Source organism: Gymnoscopelus braueri (assembly GCF_963280865.1).
Source record: "Gymnoscopelus braueri genome assembly, chromosome: 5".
Classification (NCBI taxonomy): domain Eukaryota; kingdom Metazoa; phylum Chordata; class Actinopteri; order Myctophiformes; family Myctophidae; genus Gymnoscopelus; species Gymnoscopelus braueri.
Window position 1 is genome coordinate 33532524 of NC_137606.1, and position 19242 is coordinate 33551765.

At 43.9% G+C, this 19242-nt stretch overlaps 1 protein-coding gene across 1 annotated transcript in view; it reads left to right on the forward strand.

Moving 5' to 3' along the window:
- Window positions 1-18278, forward strand: part of col4a3 (collagen, type IV, alpha 3) — an 82396-nt gene extending 64118 nt beyond the window's left edge. The window contains exons 39-53 of the mRNA XM_080428913.1: window positions 2699-2825; window positions 3383-3463; window positions 5493-5594; window positions 7035-7082; window positions 7345-7530; window positions 7617-7747; window positions 7848-7920; window positions 8553-8624; window positions 10853-10978; window positions 11287-11385; window positions 11859-12074; window positions 13510-13687; window positions 16365-16479; window positions 16674-16846; window positions 17745-18278. Coding sequence (XP_080285039.1) covers window positions 2699-2825; window positions 3383-3463; window positions 5493-5594; window positions 7035-7082; window positions 7345-7530; window positions 7617-7747; window positions 7848-7920; window positions 8553-8624; window positions 10853-10978; window positions 11287-11385; window positions 11859-12074; window positions 13510-13687; window positions 16365-16479; window positions 16674-16846; window positions 17745-17823 — 1806 coding nt within the window. The 3' untranslated portion in view covers window positions 17824-18278. The remainder of the gene's footprint in view (window positions 1-2698; window positions 2826-3382; window positions 3464-5492; window positions 5595-7034; window positions 7083-7344; window positions 7531-7616; window positions 7748-7847; window positions 7921-8552; window positions 8625-10852; window positions 10979-11286; window positions 11386-11858; window positions 12075-13509; window positions 13688-16364; window positions 16480-16673; window positions 16847-17744) is intronic.
- The last annotated feature ends 964 nt before the right edge of the window (window positions 18279-19242 follow it).

Here is a 19242-nt window from a genome sequence, read left to right on the forward strand (position 1 = left end):
ACGGGGCTGGCGAGGATGCTGCAGACAACGCTGCAGACTCAGGAGATGGGACCCCAGAGGACACTGCAGACCCTGGAGACGGGACCCCTGGAGACGGGACCCCAGGCGACGCTGCAGGCTCTGGAGACGGGTCCCCAGCCGACGCTGCAGGCTCTGGAGACGGGACCCCAGACGGCCCTGCAGACTCAGGAGGCGACGCCACAGGGGATGCTGCAGATGCTGGAGAGCCATCGTGCGACGCAGCTGTCAGCTGAAGGAAGCAGCTGAACAGAAAGCCAAGGACCAGGGCTTCCATGACCTCGAGCAGACACAGGTCACCAGTGGAGATGACTGACAAGGGCTCCGGCAGGTCATCGGCTGATAGGGCTGTTGAGGGTGCAGAGGGCGCAGGCAGGTCATCTAGGGAGATGGCTGGCAAGGGCTCTGGCAGGTCAGCAGCAGATATAGCCGGCGAGGGTGCAGAGGGCGCAGGCAGGTCACCAATGGAGACAGCTGGCGAGGGCTCCAGGACGCTGGGCAGCAGGGTGCTCTGGACGCCGGGCAGCGGGGTGCCGGGCAGCGAAGACTGCTGGGGGTCACGGTAACCACGTCCTCTTCTGGCGGGCCCACGGTTACCCAAACAAAGGGCCAAGCGAGACCCCTCATAAGGGCTCTGGACTGGAGCCGGACCAGGAGAGACGGAAGCAGGAAGCACAGAATCAAGGCAGGCGGGATCTGGAGATGCAGGCTGGGTGCTAGCAGGCTGGTCGCTAGTCAATTGAGGGCTAGCAGGCCAGGGGCTAGCTGACTGGAGAGCTGGCTGAGGGTTACCGGGCCGGGTGGCTAGGCGACCCAGGGAGATATTGCCCCGTTTGTTGGCACTACGGGGACCTCCCCAAGCCAGGCTTGTGCCCAGATGTGGTTCTTGAACTGGGTCAGAATATACAGGAAGCTTCACACGGCTGCAAAAATACGTAAGCAAGTCCACATACTGGGTCTTCTGCTGGTCTGCAGCAGGGCTGGTGGGTTTCAGGCTCACCACTCCAAGCCTTATGGAGCGGGGAGCTGGCTGGGAAGCATGGGGTAGTGAACTACTCTCAAAGTCCTTAAGCCTCCCACGGACAATGTCAAGGTGAGGGACAAAATGACTCACCCATGGCCTCTCATTGAACCACTCTTGCTGAGCGGAAATCTCTTCTTGGAGTTTAGCATGCCGGTTAGGGGGAGAGGCCATGAGGCGTGCCACCACATGGTCGAAATTGGCTACCTTCCTCTGGATTAGTTTTCGCTCTGCTGGGTTCCTTTTGGCCAGATCATTCTGTCACGGTATTGGGAAACTTGTGAACCCAAATGCAGAGACTAAACACAGAGTCAGGTTAAAAGATCTTTATTCAAACCAAGGTGGAAGTAGGCGTGGAAGTGAGCAGGCAGGCAGGCAGGCAGGGCAGAGGCCTGACAGGCAGGCAGTGGAACAGGTGAGCTGGGTTCTAAAGCAGAGGAGAAGAGTTTGAGTTGCAGGTAACACAACAGTAGGAATTATACTAGGTAACACAACTTGAAATACAGACTAGACTAGTAACTTCACTAGCAAATACAACTGGCAAGAGTCATGCTACTACCATGGGAGGTTGTGCAATGATCTGGCGATGAGTGGAGAGAAGACCAGGGTTCAAATACTGTGAGGGTTGATGAGTTGATGGCCGGCAGGTGCGTCAACTGAGGGAGACGAGGTGACCATAGGTAGGTGTGCCAAAGCTGGAAGCTGGGAGGCAAGCCTACGCCCACACAGAGCCACAGTACGCCCACACAGAGCCACAGACTGTGACACATAGTTTTTATTGGTCCTACTAATCTTACATCATATATATATATGTATATAGTTTACCTTCATGGATTTAGTGGAACATCCATGCATATGTTGTTGTTTTTTGTCAATCTTTCCAATAAAACACTTTTACAGAGGATATTCTAATATCTGATGCCTGGGACACCTTATACCCTGGTATAATGTGTTCCTTATAGTCATGTAAAATATATCAGAAGTATGAAAGTGTCCCCACACAGGCCAAGTTGTGAAATTGCTATTGTATATTTGAAACATTCAAAGAAAACGGCTGTCTCCCACTGACCACCCAGCTCTCTCAATTTGAACAATTTCAAAGTACTTTTCCCTCATTATAAAGATGTTTAATGATAGACAACTTGAATCACCTAATTATAAGAAAAAATATAACACACTTGATTTGGAGGGATTTACTCATGATTGACATGGATCCTGCATTCAACCCTTCAGTTTGTTCATGATCAAGCAGATTGCTACCAGGTTACTCCAATTCTAACCTTTGATCAACCACTATGGTGGGAAGCAGCTCAGTGGCCTTGTGGTTTGAGAGTCTGCCCTGAGAGGGAGTCATACCAAAGACCATTTGGCAGATTTCATTTTCTCATGAGTTTCCTTGGCACAATTGATTATTTGATGAAGAAATTGACAGGGCACTGCCCATCCCTGCAAGCTATGCTGTAGACACGGAGGGTATGTCAGAGTTGACTGAAGATGATAACATTGCTGATGACAGCGACACACACACACACACACACACACACACACACACGCACACGCACACGCACACGCACACACACACACACACACACACACACACACACACACACACACACACACGCTTTTTGACCCTATTCCTTCACTGTGTGCTCCTGTCAGGGGGTGGTGGGAGTTAGAGGAACAGCAGGAGGGAAGGGAGATAAGGGACTTGCAGGAATGCCTGGAGAGCCAGGAAACAGAGGTCCCAGTGGAGACAAAGGCTCAAATGGAAACGCTGGAGAAAGAGGTAATCTGTCTGTCTGTCTTGCAAATCATCTGTCAATCATTGCTATCTATCTAGCCACGACTATAGAAACCATTTAGCAACTGCCTAGCGATCATTTGTTAGTGACGTCAATGCTGTACCAGAATTTCATAAATGTCATTTTAACACATTTTTTCTTTGTCTGTTCTTGAAAGACCTTGAATATCCATGTCGGTAGTACTTGAAAACATGGAAGAAGGTGTCATTTAATAAAAAAATAGAGGGTGGCAAAAAAGTGTCCACTTTAACACAATTTCTAAAGTAGCAAAAATACACGCTCACAACGCATTGTGATGCAATCTGTTGTGAGCTTGTAGCTCTGCTATTTAAAAAAAAATAGCCTGTAAAGACGTGCCAAAAATACAGAGGCCAGTTTTAAAGTGATTAATGAATGTATGGTTGCAGAAAGAAAACAAGTGTCTATAAGTGTCGATCTAAAATCTGATGAATCTGCAAAAAACATTCAGAGGTAGCGATAATATGAATAAAATACCTACATTTTTAGGTTAAATGCTTATAACGATGTGTCTATATGTCAGGTGTTCCAGGGTCACCGGGGTTGCAGGGTGTTGAGGGAGCCCCTGGGTATACGGGAGCCGATGGGCCCAATGGGCCTCCAGGTACCTCAACACAGTACTAGTAACATACTATACAACTACCACAACTAATACTACTAAACATACTATTTGATATTGCAGTAATACTAATTCCTATAAATGACTCATAGTACTACTCATAGCCTGACCTCTGTGGTCAGGAAGTCGCTCTGGTGTTGTGCACGTGGGAAAACGTTTCAGTGAGTGTAAAGTTAACTAGCGAAATGGACATACAAAATTCCGAGCAGCAATCATGGTGGGAAGAACCGTTCATTTAATGGGAGTAGGAATACAGCACGCAGGCAGATGCAGCTTTCTGTTTCCCTTTACGTGACATTTCGTTCAACCTGTGTTGCATTGTTGATGCAACGTTCCCTCTAAAAGTATATCGCAATTGTAAACATGCAGTTGAATCAAACAAAGTTTTTCATGATCATGCTACTTCTAAAGAGCATTAATTTGTGATGCTGATCTGGAAAACACATTGAGACTGACACGTTGAAATTTCAACGTGAGGTAACACAGAACAGTTGGATAGAAACTGATTCTACATGTCTCTATCAAAGACATTGTTGAATATTTAAATATTGAATTAAGCAAATTAAAAACTGTCTGGGGTGCACACAAAAGCTCTAGTTTGTTATTGTTCTATCAGGGTTAAAGTTGGCTGAGCACCGAAGAGCTGTCCATGGTCCTGGAATGGTTACTATGGAGATGCATTTTCTTTTTCTTATCCATTGTCTATAATCTTAAACATGCACACACTATGAGATTTTAAAATATTGGGGCATTACACTCTACAGGATGTTATTAAATAGGTGGTGCCATGGTTTTGCACTTTTTCTGTCTTTCATGCGTCTATGAGGTTGATAGAACTTCATTAAGCCCCCTGGTGGTGTTTTTATTGTGTTTTATTTCTTCTCTGACTATTTTGAGTTTCTTCCTGGAGGCTGAAACCTTGAGGGTCAAACGTGCCAATAGAAAAACAGCGCTTTAATGACGCAGTAGAAATATACCCTCCCCCTCATTACCATAACACAACAGGTGTGGGCATGAGGAGGAGGAGGGACTAGGACAGGAGGCGGAGGGACTGGTTAAGGTGGGAGGTGCTAAGGTGAGAACCAGGTATACTTAATGAACTTGGAGGCGTGTCCACATAAAAACATAATTTTAACACTTTTTGTACACTTTTTTGAAAAAAATCTTCCTCCTAGTATAACCATAATACCTGATGATCATGTTTTAGGGGGGGAAAATCACTGAAAATCACGGCACCCTGTCTTTAAGATTATCGTGCCTGGCGGAGCAACGCAGCACCTCAAGTGATCTCATCTCATGTGATCATGTGCAGAAGCAGATATAAACGATGGAGACGGTTAAGCTTGCAGTGGTAACAGTTATGATGTGTCTGGGAAGACACAGAATATAGCACGTTGTGTTCTTGCCCCATATCAACAAGCCTCAGCTGTCAATATGCCTCAGCTATCAACAGGTTGTCGACAGGTTGTTTCGACCTGTCACCATTTCAAAAGTCCTCTCATTCACTGCACGTCTGTCTCCTTGTAGACTTGTCTCTCTAGGTTGTGCACAACTCCCGTCGTCCCACTCAGACAATAGTCATCCAGATAAACATCAAACATGTTTGATCATTATCAGAGCGACCTTGATCTGTCTGTGAGCAACCGTCACACTACAGGTTAATCTAGCTATGTTATCAGTCCCAACCATCATGGAAGTGGGAACACCCCCGTGATCTTCGGTAGGGGCATTTCCGACCCCATTCCGATTATCCCATTGTGTGAGACCAGTTTACGGCACAATTATTTGGTCACACATGAAACATGAGTAACATTCTCAGACTACTGATTTCAGGTCCAGTAGCTGTAGTTACTGTGACTGTTAATTACCAAGTAATGTACAGTATGCATGAAATAGATTGTATTTATTCCAGTAATGTTATTTTAAGTTATGGTGGTTACATAAGTGGTTATTACTTAAGTTCCTATGTTATTAATGGTCAATACAACTTTATGCAACTCTACTACTCACCTAGGTAACCATGGCCATCCCGGTTACCCAGGCCTTCCAGGGCCCAGAGGGAGTCAAGGACGAGATGGAATACCAGGACCTGCTGGAGAGAAAGGAGACACGGGAGGTAGGAGAGGAGACATAGAAGGTTGGATATGAGATAGGAGAGGACAGGAGAGTTAGGAGGTAGAAGTGGAGAGAGGAGAGAGGCCAGGAGATAGGAGGTAAAAGAGAGGGGAGGGGAGAGATGATATAGGAGGTAGAAGAGGAGAGATGTCCAGACTTTTTTGACTGGGGTGGACCAAGTGGCACTGACATACCTGTATGCAGGGGTGGAATGAAGTATGAGCGTGCGCGCAAACACACACACAGACACGTGTAGCCTACGTGCATGCGTGCGTGCGCACACACGTCGGAAAAGCATATTTTTGTCTCACTCTCCACTACCAATATATCTATTGTAACTTTAATTACTACTAGCATTATAGTGTCTTACATTCCTGTGTTTATTTAAAAGATGAATAAACCTATACCAATGGTAACAAAACAGAGTGGCATCATATGTAGCCTAATATTTGGGAATATGAGAATTTGAGAATCTGTTACAATTTTGTTACACATTGATGCACATGTTGAATACTCTAGAGTAGCTACCAAGGAAGCCATCCATCATTGTTGTCATAAATACTCAGACGCTTAGAAAACCAGGCTTCTCACTCTGAGCAGTGCAGTGTGCACTCTGAGAGCACCCCGGATTTCCGAATGTACAAACTATGTCATAGGGTGGCACTTGGGTGGTCAGTGCCACCTTAGGCTAGCCCCTGGACTTGCCACTAGGTAGGAGAGGAGAGCAGAGAAGGGAGGGTAGTTCAATGGTTCAAGTATTAATTGTCAAAACAAAGCATTATAATCCGTATTGTTATTAACCACTTAAACCACTTAAACCCACTTGAACCCTATACTATACTAGTTGGTGGGATTCCCGCGGGCTCTATACTTGGCCCCCTCCTGTTTTCACTAAATATCTTCGCAGACAATAGACTCAAAATAGCTTGTAGATCTGCTATTTTTGCAGAATGTTCGCCTTAGAATAGTAACTTATATGGGTTCATGTGGTTAATGCCTAGAAAACATGGCTGCAGGGCAAAATATTTATTTTACTGTGACCATTCTTAAATAGTTTTTTCACATAAACTACATTATTTGACTAATTTACAAATTTGTTCTACTTTAAATGCCACTGTATTTAAATTAAAGTTTTTGTATTTCACGAAGCCCCTAATTGTATTTTATTGTTTTTGGTTTGTTTCTTATTTATTTTGTTGGTATCTCGTGTTATTGTTACATTTCAGGGGTGATGGATTAAAATTAGCATTCTTGCTAAATCCAATATATTTACATTGCGTCCTTTACTTTATTATACTGTATGTATTGCCTTGTACATTCATACTGTCCCACTCACATAAATGAGTAAAGTAAACCTGTGTTGTTGTTTTTTCATGAACTTGGCCAATCTGAATCCCAGTTAGTAATTGTGGCATTCTTTGTTGTGATTGGTTCATTATAGCTCCTGGTGTTGGACCAGAAGGACAAGAAGGACAAAAAGGTCAACTTGGTGAGTTTACCTTAAAATACTAGTTAATATAACTAGTAGCTTCCTCTGAACGTCTCTTTAGCGGTGGGTGCTACAAAAACAACTAATTGAAACATCTACGGTACTTTAAATTTTGAATCTGCTCAGGCCAAAACACGTTATCCTGAATAAAGAAATGTGCACTTGTGCCACTGTTTCCACTTTGGTGGTTTCTTTCAATAACTAGTATAACCAGCTATCAGTTCATAGACCAACAGAACAAGTTTCTCCTATCCTATATCAGGTATAAAAGGAGATGAGGGGCCTCCAGGGGCCTATGGACCTCCGGGTCCTCAAGGGGACCTGGGGGAGAGAGGTCCCACAGGACCAGCAGGAGAACTTGGGGAGAAAGGCAGTCCGGGAATAGATGGGGCTTGTGTCCAGGGGCCCAAAGGAGACAGGGGCCCCATTGGACAAACAGGAGAAAGAGGTACAGTACACACATTTTATATTATATATGTATATATTGTGTGTATATTGGGTGTGTATAATATATCGTGTTTATATTTTTTGTAGGGCTTGAAGGTCCTTCGGGGCTCGATGGTCCCCCAGGTCCAGGTTTTAAAGGAGACAACGGAGCCAAGGGAGCAATGGGACTGCTGGGAACTCCTGGGTACCAAGGCGACCCTGGGTTACCTGGCCAACCAGTAAGACAGAACACATTCTGTGTATAATAGAGTACAACAGAACAGAATAGAAATGATAATAAGTCCATTTTGTTTTTGTTTTCTTTGTGTTTTCCATCAGGGTGGAGATGGGGCTCCAGGGTCATCAGGTGCCAAAGGGCTGATGGGAGACATTGGGAACATGGGTCCTATTGGTAAGATCACACAACTAACATAAGATCAGATCCTACTGTAGATCAGCGACAATACAGTCATTCAATAGTAAGGAGGGCAAGATTCAGATCCTAGATCACCAACATTACAATCAACCAGTTGTAAGGAGCACAATGACCAGATCCTAGATCAGTGATGTTGCAATCAGCCAATAATAAGCAGCACAAAGATCAGATCCTAGATCAGCAATGTTTGGAGTACAAGGTTTAGATCCTAGTGGTGTGTTTACCGACCGTAGACACAGCATGCTGCATATACGAGGAAGGCCAGACTTGGCCAAACAAAGAAATGCCAAAATGAATGGAAGGAGGACGCCATTCAGCGATGTTGAAATCAACTAACAGCACAAGGTACAAAATCTAGATCAGCGACGTTGCAATCAACCAATAGGAAAGAGTACACGGTTCAAATCCTAGATCAGAGATGTTGCAATGCAATCTACCAATATCGTGGTGCACAAAGTTCAGATCCTAGGTCAGGATTTACATAACCTGACTCAGCCAGATGAGGGCGGTATTGAGTTTGTAGGCTGTGAAACAAAATGTGTGTCGCAAGCTTCTTCCATTTGGCGAAGTCAGGTTAGGATTTACAGTCATCGTGTGTTATCTTTCAGGTGAGAAGGGTGAGAAGGGGACAGAAGGAAGCGATGGTATGTCTGGAACTACAGGACCTCCTGGGGAGCCAGGTAATATTATTACATGAGTATGAACATCTTGTGTTAATTGTCTGTCTAGGATCTATCATTGTCTCCGCCAGGCCGAAAGGCTGAGACTATGTTTTGCACTCTGTCCGTCCGTGACTCTGTGGACAGCTAATCTCCGGCACCGTTGGCTTGATCGCAGTGATCAACACTCGCTGGATGCCAGAGCTGAACCTCTGCCCCAAATTTTTCACATGGGCCTGTTATAGCGCCACCAGGAGGCCGATTTTTGCAAAACACTTTTTTTGACAGTATTCCTACAGATTTTGTCCAAACATCACGCAAATCTGTACACAGTATGATTGGCTAAGATTGGCTTCCAAAGTTTGCAGGAGTGCTCCGTTTTGAACAAAATGCCTCAAATCATGAACACAGTGTGCAATTTCCGTGAAATTTTGCACGCACATTCCCAATAGGCAGAGGAAGAAATGCCACTTGAAAATTCAAGTGGCATTTCAAATCAGCCTCATGGTGCTGTTATAACAAGATATTTTTGGGCGGATTTTTGGATTACCAGCCTAGGTGCCCAAACGGTTACGCCAACCGCCCGGGCCCCAATTTGTGTTTTACCTATAACTGCACCGATCTGTGTAAAACTTTGTATGTGCACTCCCTAGAGGCCAAGGAAAAACACGGAAGTCTTGCACGCCTCAGCTGTAATCGGCTGTCAGTCAGCTGATGTGAACATCAGCCTAGTCTCCTATTCCCCATTCACCACGTCACACATTCATACTCCCGCCTTAACAAGGAGGTCCCTTTAAATACAGCCTTTTAACATTGCCCTATTATAGCGCCACCCGGAGGCCGACTTTTGCAACATTTTTTTTTGTATTACTCATACAAATTTTGTCCAAACATCACGCAAATCCGTACACATTATCTCTATAGTCAAGTGATCAAAACAGATCCGTCTGATTTTTCATATTCCAACCTGATTGGTTAATTCTGAACATTGCTGGCCCACAATAAACTACCTGACCTGGTGGAGACCTGTGCTCCGAGGAGCACTTTTTCTAGTTTATCAACATTACTCTTGGTATACTGTACAAGTAAGACGCGCGAACGCGGTAAGCGAACGCAAAAAAAGAATTTGTTAAAAGGAGCATCTTAGAAAAATACAAATTCACCAAAAAAAAACTTGGAATGTTTTTGAACAATTCAACAAAGTGTTTGAAGTGCCTGTTTCACCCACTTCCGGGGGGCGGAGCCAAAATCCGAGGCCGAAGTATTTGTTCGTAGACCCCCACTTAGGGGGGGTAGAAAAAGTTTCGGAGCGATTCGGGCACTTTTCATTTAACATGGGGTTTCAATGGGGAGTTTTTAGGAGCCTTCTCCGGGGCGTGGCTTCCGGGGGAAGGGGCGGGCTTAAACGCAACCTTGACAGGTGTGTTCAGTTTTCAAAGACCTTTCATTTGATGTATGGTACGTCTATATTGGACATTTACTTATCTCAGAGGAGCTGCACAAAGGCAGTGCACACAGAGACACAGAGACACAGACAGAGACACAGTGCACACAGAGACACAGAGACACAGAGACACAACCCAAGCAGGGTTACATAGTAAGCTCCACTTGGTCGGAGGCGCGGCTTCGCCGCGCCTCCTCCCGCGTTCGCAATAACATTTGTACTTTATCATCTCTACTCTTTTTACAATGTATAAAATTTGATTTATCATGTATCATCGCTATACTCTTGTTGCGAACGCGGAAGGAGTGGAGCCTACTATGAAACTCTGCTCGGCTTGTGAGTGTGTGTGTGTGTGTCCGGTGTGTCTGTGTTCATGCACTACCTAGTAGAGGGCGCCAGAGTGCAGGAATTTAGACACAGCCTGCCCCACACACACACACACACACACACACACACACACACACACACACACAATTTTCGAGCTGCGTTCGCTTCCAGCGTTCGCGCGTCTTACTTGTTATATAGTCTTGCATAGCTAGACGATCAGATCTCCGCCTATCTCTGTGGACTAATCTTCTGGATATATTTAAATTCACTGTATGGATGTTGGTGTTATTCTTTTGTTTTCTTTTTCTTTTTTCTTTTTTCCCTTTATTTACTTTGTTAATGAGTAAAGTATGTTCTTCACCTGGTTGCATGTTTGTGACGATGGAGTGTTTTGTGTTTATATTTAGCCTACTAGCTGCTGAGTGTAGAACGACCCCTCAATGATAATAAAACGACTACTCACTACTGCCCCCTGTAGGTCCCAAAGGGCGGGAGGTCTACAGAGATCTTCAGGTGTTGCCAGGAGACAAAGGTTCAGCGGGACCAGCGGGGCCAACAGGAGAGACAGGGGACCCAGGGACCACAGGCAGGACTGGACCTGAAGGTAATGTGTCCCTGACTCTGATAACCAGGTTTCTTGTTGTTTTTCCCCCTCCGATGCAGAAGAAAACAACCACTGGCACACTAGCTGACTCGGACCTGCCTTCTAAAGGACCACACTCCTATTGGTCCCAGAACAGAATAACCCTGATCTCAGTGCTATCTCCTGTGGTCGTTGGACGTCTGCATTGTTGCCAAGGAAACATCGTCTTGACCATTTGATGGCCGTAACCCCAACCTTAACACTGACCCTGACAGTAACTGACCCTGATGTATGTATGTTTTGTTTTGTATTTGATGTACGTGATCCAGGTGTAACGGGACCCAGAGGAGAGCAGAGTCTAGACGGACCCATTGGTCTACCTGGTTTCACGGGTCTGAAGGGTGACCGTGGCTTCCCTGGACCACAAGGTAGGCTAAACCCTGCTTTCTGTAAACTGACACTTCAAATAAGTGTACTAATTCTAATCTGTGTTACTTTATACCATGTCTATCTTCCCTGAAAAAGTTCAAATAAACTACATCAGTGGTACTCAACCTTTTCTGGATCAGGGCCCACTTGAAACTCTTCAAAGTCTTCGCGTGCCCACCCATCTTACCACTTGACTCAGCTGCCATGTTAAGTGGTCAGATGGGTTGGCATGTGCAATTTCAGAGAATGTATATTTCAATGATCAATCAATCGATTGTGTTGTGTCTTGGATCAACGGTATCTCAATGAAAACTATTTTTTCAACGTTTTAAAGAACATTGTGTGTGTGTGTGTGTGTGTGTGTGTGTGTGTGTGTGTGTGTGTGTGTGTGTGTGCGTGCTTGCGTGCGTGCGTGCGTGCGTGCGTGTGTGCGTGCGTGCGTGCATGCGTGCGTGCGTGTGTGTGTAACTAGGTAACCAGGGTGAAAAGGGTCCAGGTGGGCTGAAGGGTCGTCGTGGGCTCCCAGGCCACATCAGCCACACCCCCCAGGCACCAGGTGGCTTCCTGTTCACCAAACACAGCCAGAGAGAGAAAGAAGCTGCATGCCCTGAAGGAGCCAGCCTTCTGTACACTGGATACTCCCTCCTGTTTATCAATGGAAACAATCGAGCTCACGGTCAAGACCTTGGTAAATAACATATTATCCAACGCAAATAATGGTTAAAGTCCCTGTCCACATTCATCTTTGTTCATGTCATGTCCATTTCAAGTATTTTCCTCCACCAGATAACATTCCCCAGGATCTTTACAGTGACTTTATATTTGCTCTATCTTTGCCCTCCTTTAGCACTCCCTATCCTATGAATATGTCTAAGTTTGCATTGTGCGCCCTGTGTCAAACCTGTTTTCAGTGAGTGCTAGTATAAAGATCAGTTTATTCATTTGCATTCATCATTTTAGTTGTAAAACTGTATATCAATGCTTTGGAGTGATGCAGAGTGCAAGAAACTACTACGATTTTCATGTTAAGGTTAAAAATATATATTAATCAAACAAAAAACACTAACTGGCCAACTAAAAGTGCTTTCACTTTCTATCATCTCTCCCTGGGCTTCATTATCTTGCAGCAAAGTGGGGCAGGTGTAGGCTAGTCTGTCCTGTCTGTTTGATTCCTTGCAAAACAACCTGAGACCACATGGTCTGATTTGAACTTATTTCATAGAGGAGTTTCATTGACCATGCCCCCCGCTTTTGAGGGCCGTTTTGGGGGCCAATGGTACTTCATTCATTCAACCTTTATTTATTTTCTCGGGGATACATTGAGGGCAGAGCCCTCATTTTCAATGATGCCGAGATTACAAAAGCATAATACAGCAGTGTAAATAATAATGATGAATAAAAACAACAGGATAAACAAGTTATGTATGTGAAAACAGCAAAACAACAGAATAAAACAGTAATAAAGACAGCTTAATTAAAACACTTCGGAACAATGGGCCATCAAACTCATGACATGGCACCCTTGTTCCGCAAATGGTGCTACACTGTAACATAATAATCTAACATAACATAATCTAACATAATCATAACAATAATATATGTCTTTCAGTGTTAATGTGATGTTTTCAGTGTTATTGAGGTGTCTTTCTATGTCAATGTGTGATTACTCTCTATGTTAATGTGAGACCTCTGTGCTAAGGGTAGTGTATGTCTTTCGGAGTTAATGTGATGTCTCTCTGTGTTCATGTGATGTCTCTCTGTGTTCATGTGATGTCTCTCTGTGTTCATCTGATGTCTCTCTGTGTTCATGTGATGTCTCTCTGTGTTCATGTGATGTCTCTCTGTGTTAATGTGATGTCTCTCTGTGTTCATGTGATGTCTCTCTGTGTTAATGTGATGTCTCTCTGTGTTAATGTGATGTCTCTCTGTGTTCATGTGATGTCACTGTATTAATGTGAGGGCTCTGTGCTAAGAGTATGTCTTTCTGTGTTAATGTGATGTCTTTCTATGTTAATGTGAAGGCTCTACTAATGGGTGATCTTTGTATGTTAATGTGATGTCTTTCTGTGTTAGTAATGTGCAGGCTCTACTAATGGATGGTCTTTGTATGATGTGTCTCTCAGGTTCGTTAGGTAGCTGTCTTCCTCGTTTTTCTACGATGCCTTTTCTCTTCTGTAACACTGACGAAACATGCCGCTATGCCTCACGAAACGACTACTCCTATTGGCTGTCCACTGACAAAGCAATGCCCAGTGACATGGCCCTGCTCTCTGGAGATTCACTAGAGGGTTACGTCAGCAGGTAACTCTCACACACACATGCACGCACGCACACACACACACACACACACACACACACACACACACACACACACACACGCGCACACACACACACGCACACACACACACACACACACACACACACACACACACACACACTCTCACACGCACGCAAGCACGCACGCATGCACGCACTCACGCACACACGCATACACACGCATACACACGCACGCACGCACACGCATACACGCACACGCATACACACACACACACACACACACACACACACACACACACACACACACACACACACACACACACACACACACACACACACACACAGTGGGCTGTGCAAGTGTTTCAGTTTTCTAGTTAAGGAATCTATTCTTCACATACCTACAAAAAGAAAGAGGTGCGTAGGAGAGGACCTGTACTCACTGCCTGTACTTGCAATTAAAAAGTTTATTTGAGAAATAGACATAATGTTTAGGTCCTCAGACCTTCAATAGTATCTGTTTGACAATGAGAAGCCATCTTTTCTAGGGAGTGGCTGCCTGGTTCCCCACTGTAGCCCCGTCTGTGACCTCACCCTCTGCTATAGCTCCACTGCTTTATGTTCCCGGCTGAATGCGGGACCAGTGAAAATGTCAAATTCTATCTAAAATGTAAAGGTACTCGTGGTGGATTCTGTCTGTTGTTTAGACAGAATGGAAACATTGAAGGATTAACCTTTTACCAGCATGCAGCGAATTTAACATGTGCTCGCCTCCATGTTAAACGTGCATGCGCACACGCATGCCCACGGCACGCCTCCATATTACAGTCGGGGGTAGCTCCCTACAGGTAACCAATATAATTACCCACCCAATCAGAGTACTGCTCACATATAGCTCAGATATAGTACAAAAATCACACCCAGTGTGAAATGAGCGGTGTATATCACAGTGATGGAAGCTCACTTAAAAAAAAATACTAGTAATTTTTTTGAAGTGCGTGGTTCTATTTATAGGTTATGAATTTCATCATGCGTCTCGCTAGCCAATCACAGTACTGAGCAAAGGGTCTGAATACTTATCAGCCAATCACAGTACAGGTTATGAATTTCATCATGCGTCTCGCTAGCCAATCACAGTACTGAGCAAAGGGTATGAATACTTATCAGCCAATCACAGTACAGCGACCCCAACCCCACTTATAGGAGCGGCTACACCGCTCAAAAATAGAAAAGGGGGAGCATATCTCCATAAGGCCTCTCCACTTGCTTCTACCTTATAATGTAGCCGTACTGTATATGGGTTTCCTTTCTCACCTGCACTTATTTTAATAATGTTACCTTTGTACTGTTTTTATTGTGCAAATAAATAAATAAAAATGAAATAAAAGGCTGTGTCGACAATATACGGCGCAACTTTTCAAAAACACAATTTTACATTGCTCTCCAGTGCTTGTCATATATTTTTTTCTCTGTCCAAAAATTACTGTTCATTCGTGCCACACATCTAGACAACAAAGCGAGGGGGGGGGGGGGGGTGAATGAGAGAATTAATCGTGCTGAAGAGATGTTTTGGATTGTGAGGATTGGTAGCTATGAGATGAGAGAAATAGTTTGATCTCTCCTCTCTGGCAGCATCTGGGGCCTTTCGGCATAGAGACCTCCGGCGCTAGGGGAAGTTTAAAAAGAATGGCGGCATGGTCAGAAACAGGCATGGTGGTGGTCTGGAGATCTACTGGATTGAGGCAGAGGGTAATAATTAAATCAAGAGTGTGACCATGATCATGGGTCGGGCCGGAGACATGTTGGGTGCAATAAAAAGTGTGACTCAAGTCGAAGAACTCAGATGCCAATTTATCATCCTGGACATCAATATAAATATTTATACCACCTAATAATAAAATCTTATCATTATTGGTAATTATGATGGAAAGTAAATTCTGCCAAAAAACGTTTTGATTTGGGGGGGCGGGGGGGCGATATAACAAGCCAACGAAGACAGTGGGATGAGAGGTTGTAAAAGAGAAGAGCTCAAAGGAGGTGAAGTTCCCAATAGCGACTGGTGTGCATTTTTGGCCGGTTTTATGAATGGCAGCAAGTCCCCCTCCTCGTTCAGACCTGCTGGAATTCCAAAAGGAATAGCCGGGGGGACATGCTGCAATAAGATTGAAATCGGTATCTGCCCACGTTTCAACCAGGAAAAAGAAGTCCAAGTCATGGGCGGTAATAAACTCATTAACTATAAAAGACCTCCTGGTGATGGACCTTAGGTTCCACAGGCATCATTTTAAAGATAATGTATGTAGACAACTCTCCGGTTCAGACTTTATGGGGATTAGCTTTGATGAGCCCCTTGTGCGCCTGGGTTTACTATTGGATCTAAGTGAGATCCTAACTGAAATATTCGAGGTGCGCGGACCAGTAGGACAGTAGGTGGAGGTAGTGGTGTGCGATGGGGCCGTAGAAGAAGAGAGTGACTGACCAGCTGTGACGGAAGTAGTAGACTGAGCGGCCAAAGAGGCTGTGCCCAGAGTCGTGAAATGAATATTTGTATTACTATTTGAAACAGGAACGTGATTGAAAGGTCCGAGCCTGGTGGAATGTACCCTGAACAACAAGGTGGAATTAACTCGACAGGGACTCCAAATATGAATGAACTACAGGATTATACATTTTTGGTAAAAAATCTATGTTTATTCTTGCTCAGGTGTTCTGTATGTGAGACCCAGGCCAACGTCATCGCTGTCCACAGTCAGACCTGTCAAATTCCAGAATGTCCCACTGGGTGGCGCTCTTTGTGGAAAGGATACTCCTTTGTCATGGTCAGTCTAGATCTTCTCCATATAAGTGTGTCATAGTCAGTTACTAGATGTACAGTATCACATCATAGTTAGTCTTCTGCATCAATAATATTGTGTGTGTGTGTGTGTGTGTGTGTGTGTGTGTGTGTGTGTGTGTGTGTGTGTGTGTGTGTGTGTGTGTGTGTGTGTGTGTGTGTGTGTGTGTGTGTGTGTAGCAAACTGGTGTTGGTTCCGAGGGTTCTGGTCAGCCTCTAGCATCTCCTGGTTCTTGTCTGGAACATTTCAGTCGGGTTCCGTTCATCGAGTGTCATGGTCGAGGAACCTGCAACTATTACTCTGACTCCTATTCCTATTGGTTGGCTGCTCTAGACCCCCACAACCTGTTCAGGTAAGCACACACGCACGGCTGCACGCACACACACATTCAAGCACGCACGCACGCACACACACACACACACACACGCACACGCACACGCACGCACGCACGCACACACACACACATACATACATACGTATACATACATACATACATACTGTACATACTGTACATACATACATACATACATACATACATACATACAGTACATACATACATACATACATACATACATACATACATACATACATACATACATACATAGATACATACATACATACATATGAAAGGGATAATCCATGATGAGCTCTGTGGTTACAATGTGGAGAATTGATAACCTGAAGGCTCGGACTTAATTATTCTGGCTATTTCATGGGCACTTGCCAATTAAAAAAATGTAGAAAAAGTAGCGTATTAATTTAGAAGACCATAGCTGTGTGGAATATACACACCTTCCGACCAATCAGAACACAGTATTTTCCACGGCAGGGTACAGTATAAACATCATGTTATTACATTTTTTTATGTTATATATACAGACCCTAAAACACAGTAACATTATAAAGGCACATACATAGTGTTGCTGTCCGAAACCGTTCCTGTTTTAAAAAACATTTTAAAATAGTGAAAATAGCCGATCTACAAGCTCGCACCGCGTCGCGATGTGAGCTTGTAGATCTGCTATTTTCACTGCTTTTGTGCGACACTCTTGTATGATGAAGTAGAGCATTAATTTACGAAAAAGTATAAGAAGTTAAAATATGGAGATACAAGGTTTCTTCCCGACAGCAACAGACTACATACCAATAACAGTAAACAATTATAACATGAATCGCATTTATGTTAATAACTAACAACATTAATAAAATGATGAACATTAACCTATATAACAATGTATCTCGTCCCACAGTAAGCCCCAACCCCAGACAGTTAAAGGAGACTATCCAGGAAACATCGTCAGCCGCTGTCGAGTCTGCATCAAACAATAGTATCCATGACAACTGCTGTACATCGGTAACATACACTGGTAATCTTAACGACTACTTGAATAACTACAACCTACACTGGTAACCATGACGACTACCTTGGCAGCAACATCAGCACATCAAAGTAACACCATACTGTACCAACACCATGTTCCGACGAGTTTTGGAGCTGCATTTCCTCTATCGGTCACCAGGGGCAGAATGTACCTGAACTGTATTAGACTACAACTCTGATAATCCACCAAACTTTTATTGGGTCACAGCCACCCAGTTAGCACTGTATCAAATGTCGATTATGGAGTTACTATGATGACAATACAATGTGTGTGTGCGTGTGTGCGTGTGTGTGTGTGTGTGTGTGTGTGTGTGTGTGTGTGTGTGTGTGTGTGTGTGTGTGTGTGTGTGTGTGTGTGTGTGTGTGTGTGTGTGTGTGTGTGTGTGTGTGTGTGTGTGTGTGTGTGTGTGTGTTTAACAAGCAGAATCAGAGTTATGAGATGTCAATATCCATACAGTGTTTAGCATTAGCCAATCTACTATTAAAATAGCGAAACCAGCTGGTAATGTTATTTTGCACAGGTATGTAAATCAGTGTATGTGGAATATGATAGGTATACTGGATATTAGGGGTGGGTGAAATAAACCATACAGCAATGTATTGCGATATATCCTCTTGTGAAACATTATCGATATACCGGCACAAAGTATTAAAGGGACTACACCATGAATTTAAAAAAAAATAACAATATTTAATATCATATTGTTTATGTCCCTCAAACGTTTTTCAAAAGGTTTGAGCCTAAATCAGATATACTCATTCCAACTAACTTCTCTCTGGCTTATAAAGCACTTTCACCTGCAATACCACATTGTCCTGTTTGGCACGGGGCGCTATTGGGCCAGTTTGTATGCATGGTTCTGTGTGGAAAAACTAAAAAAAAAAAAAAAATTTATTTTTTTATTTTTTATTTTATTTATTTTTTGGTTGGAACTGAAAAACGGGAGGGATTGTACCCTGACGTGACGTCACGTCAGGGACCAAATCAGTTTGGCCTGTTTTGAGACCAATTTACAGAAAACCCCAGATTTGCTGTGAAAGCCTGAGTGTTCAAACTGGGGTATTTTGGGGATAGAAGAGAGGTAGGGGAGACCAAAAACACACAAAAAAGAAGAAAAAGTTAAAATTCATGGTGTAGTCCCTTTAATAATTTTAGTAAAAGTAAAAATACACACTCTTCAATTCCATCTCTCTCTTCGAATGATCCATAACAGGGTTATAGTTAGCAAGTTTTGTAAAAGGAGAAGAGTGTAAGTGCTAATGAAGGGCAGAGATGTAGCCTCAGCATTCAAGTTGAAAGTTTAGGCACATGCTCGCGTCTTGTTATATAGTTTCAGTGGAAGTGCAGCGGTCGCTATGATCAAAAC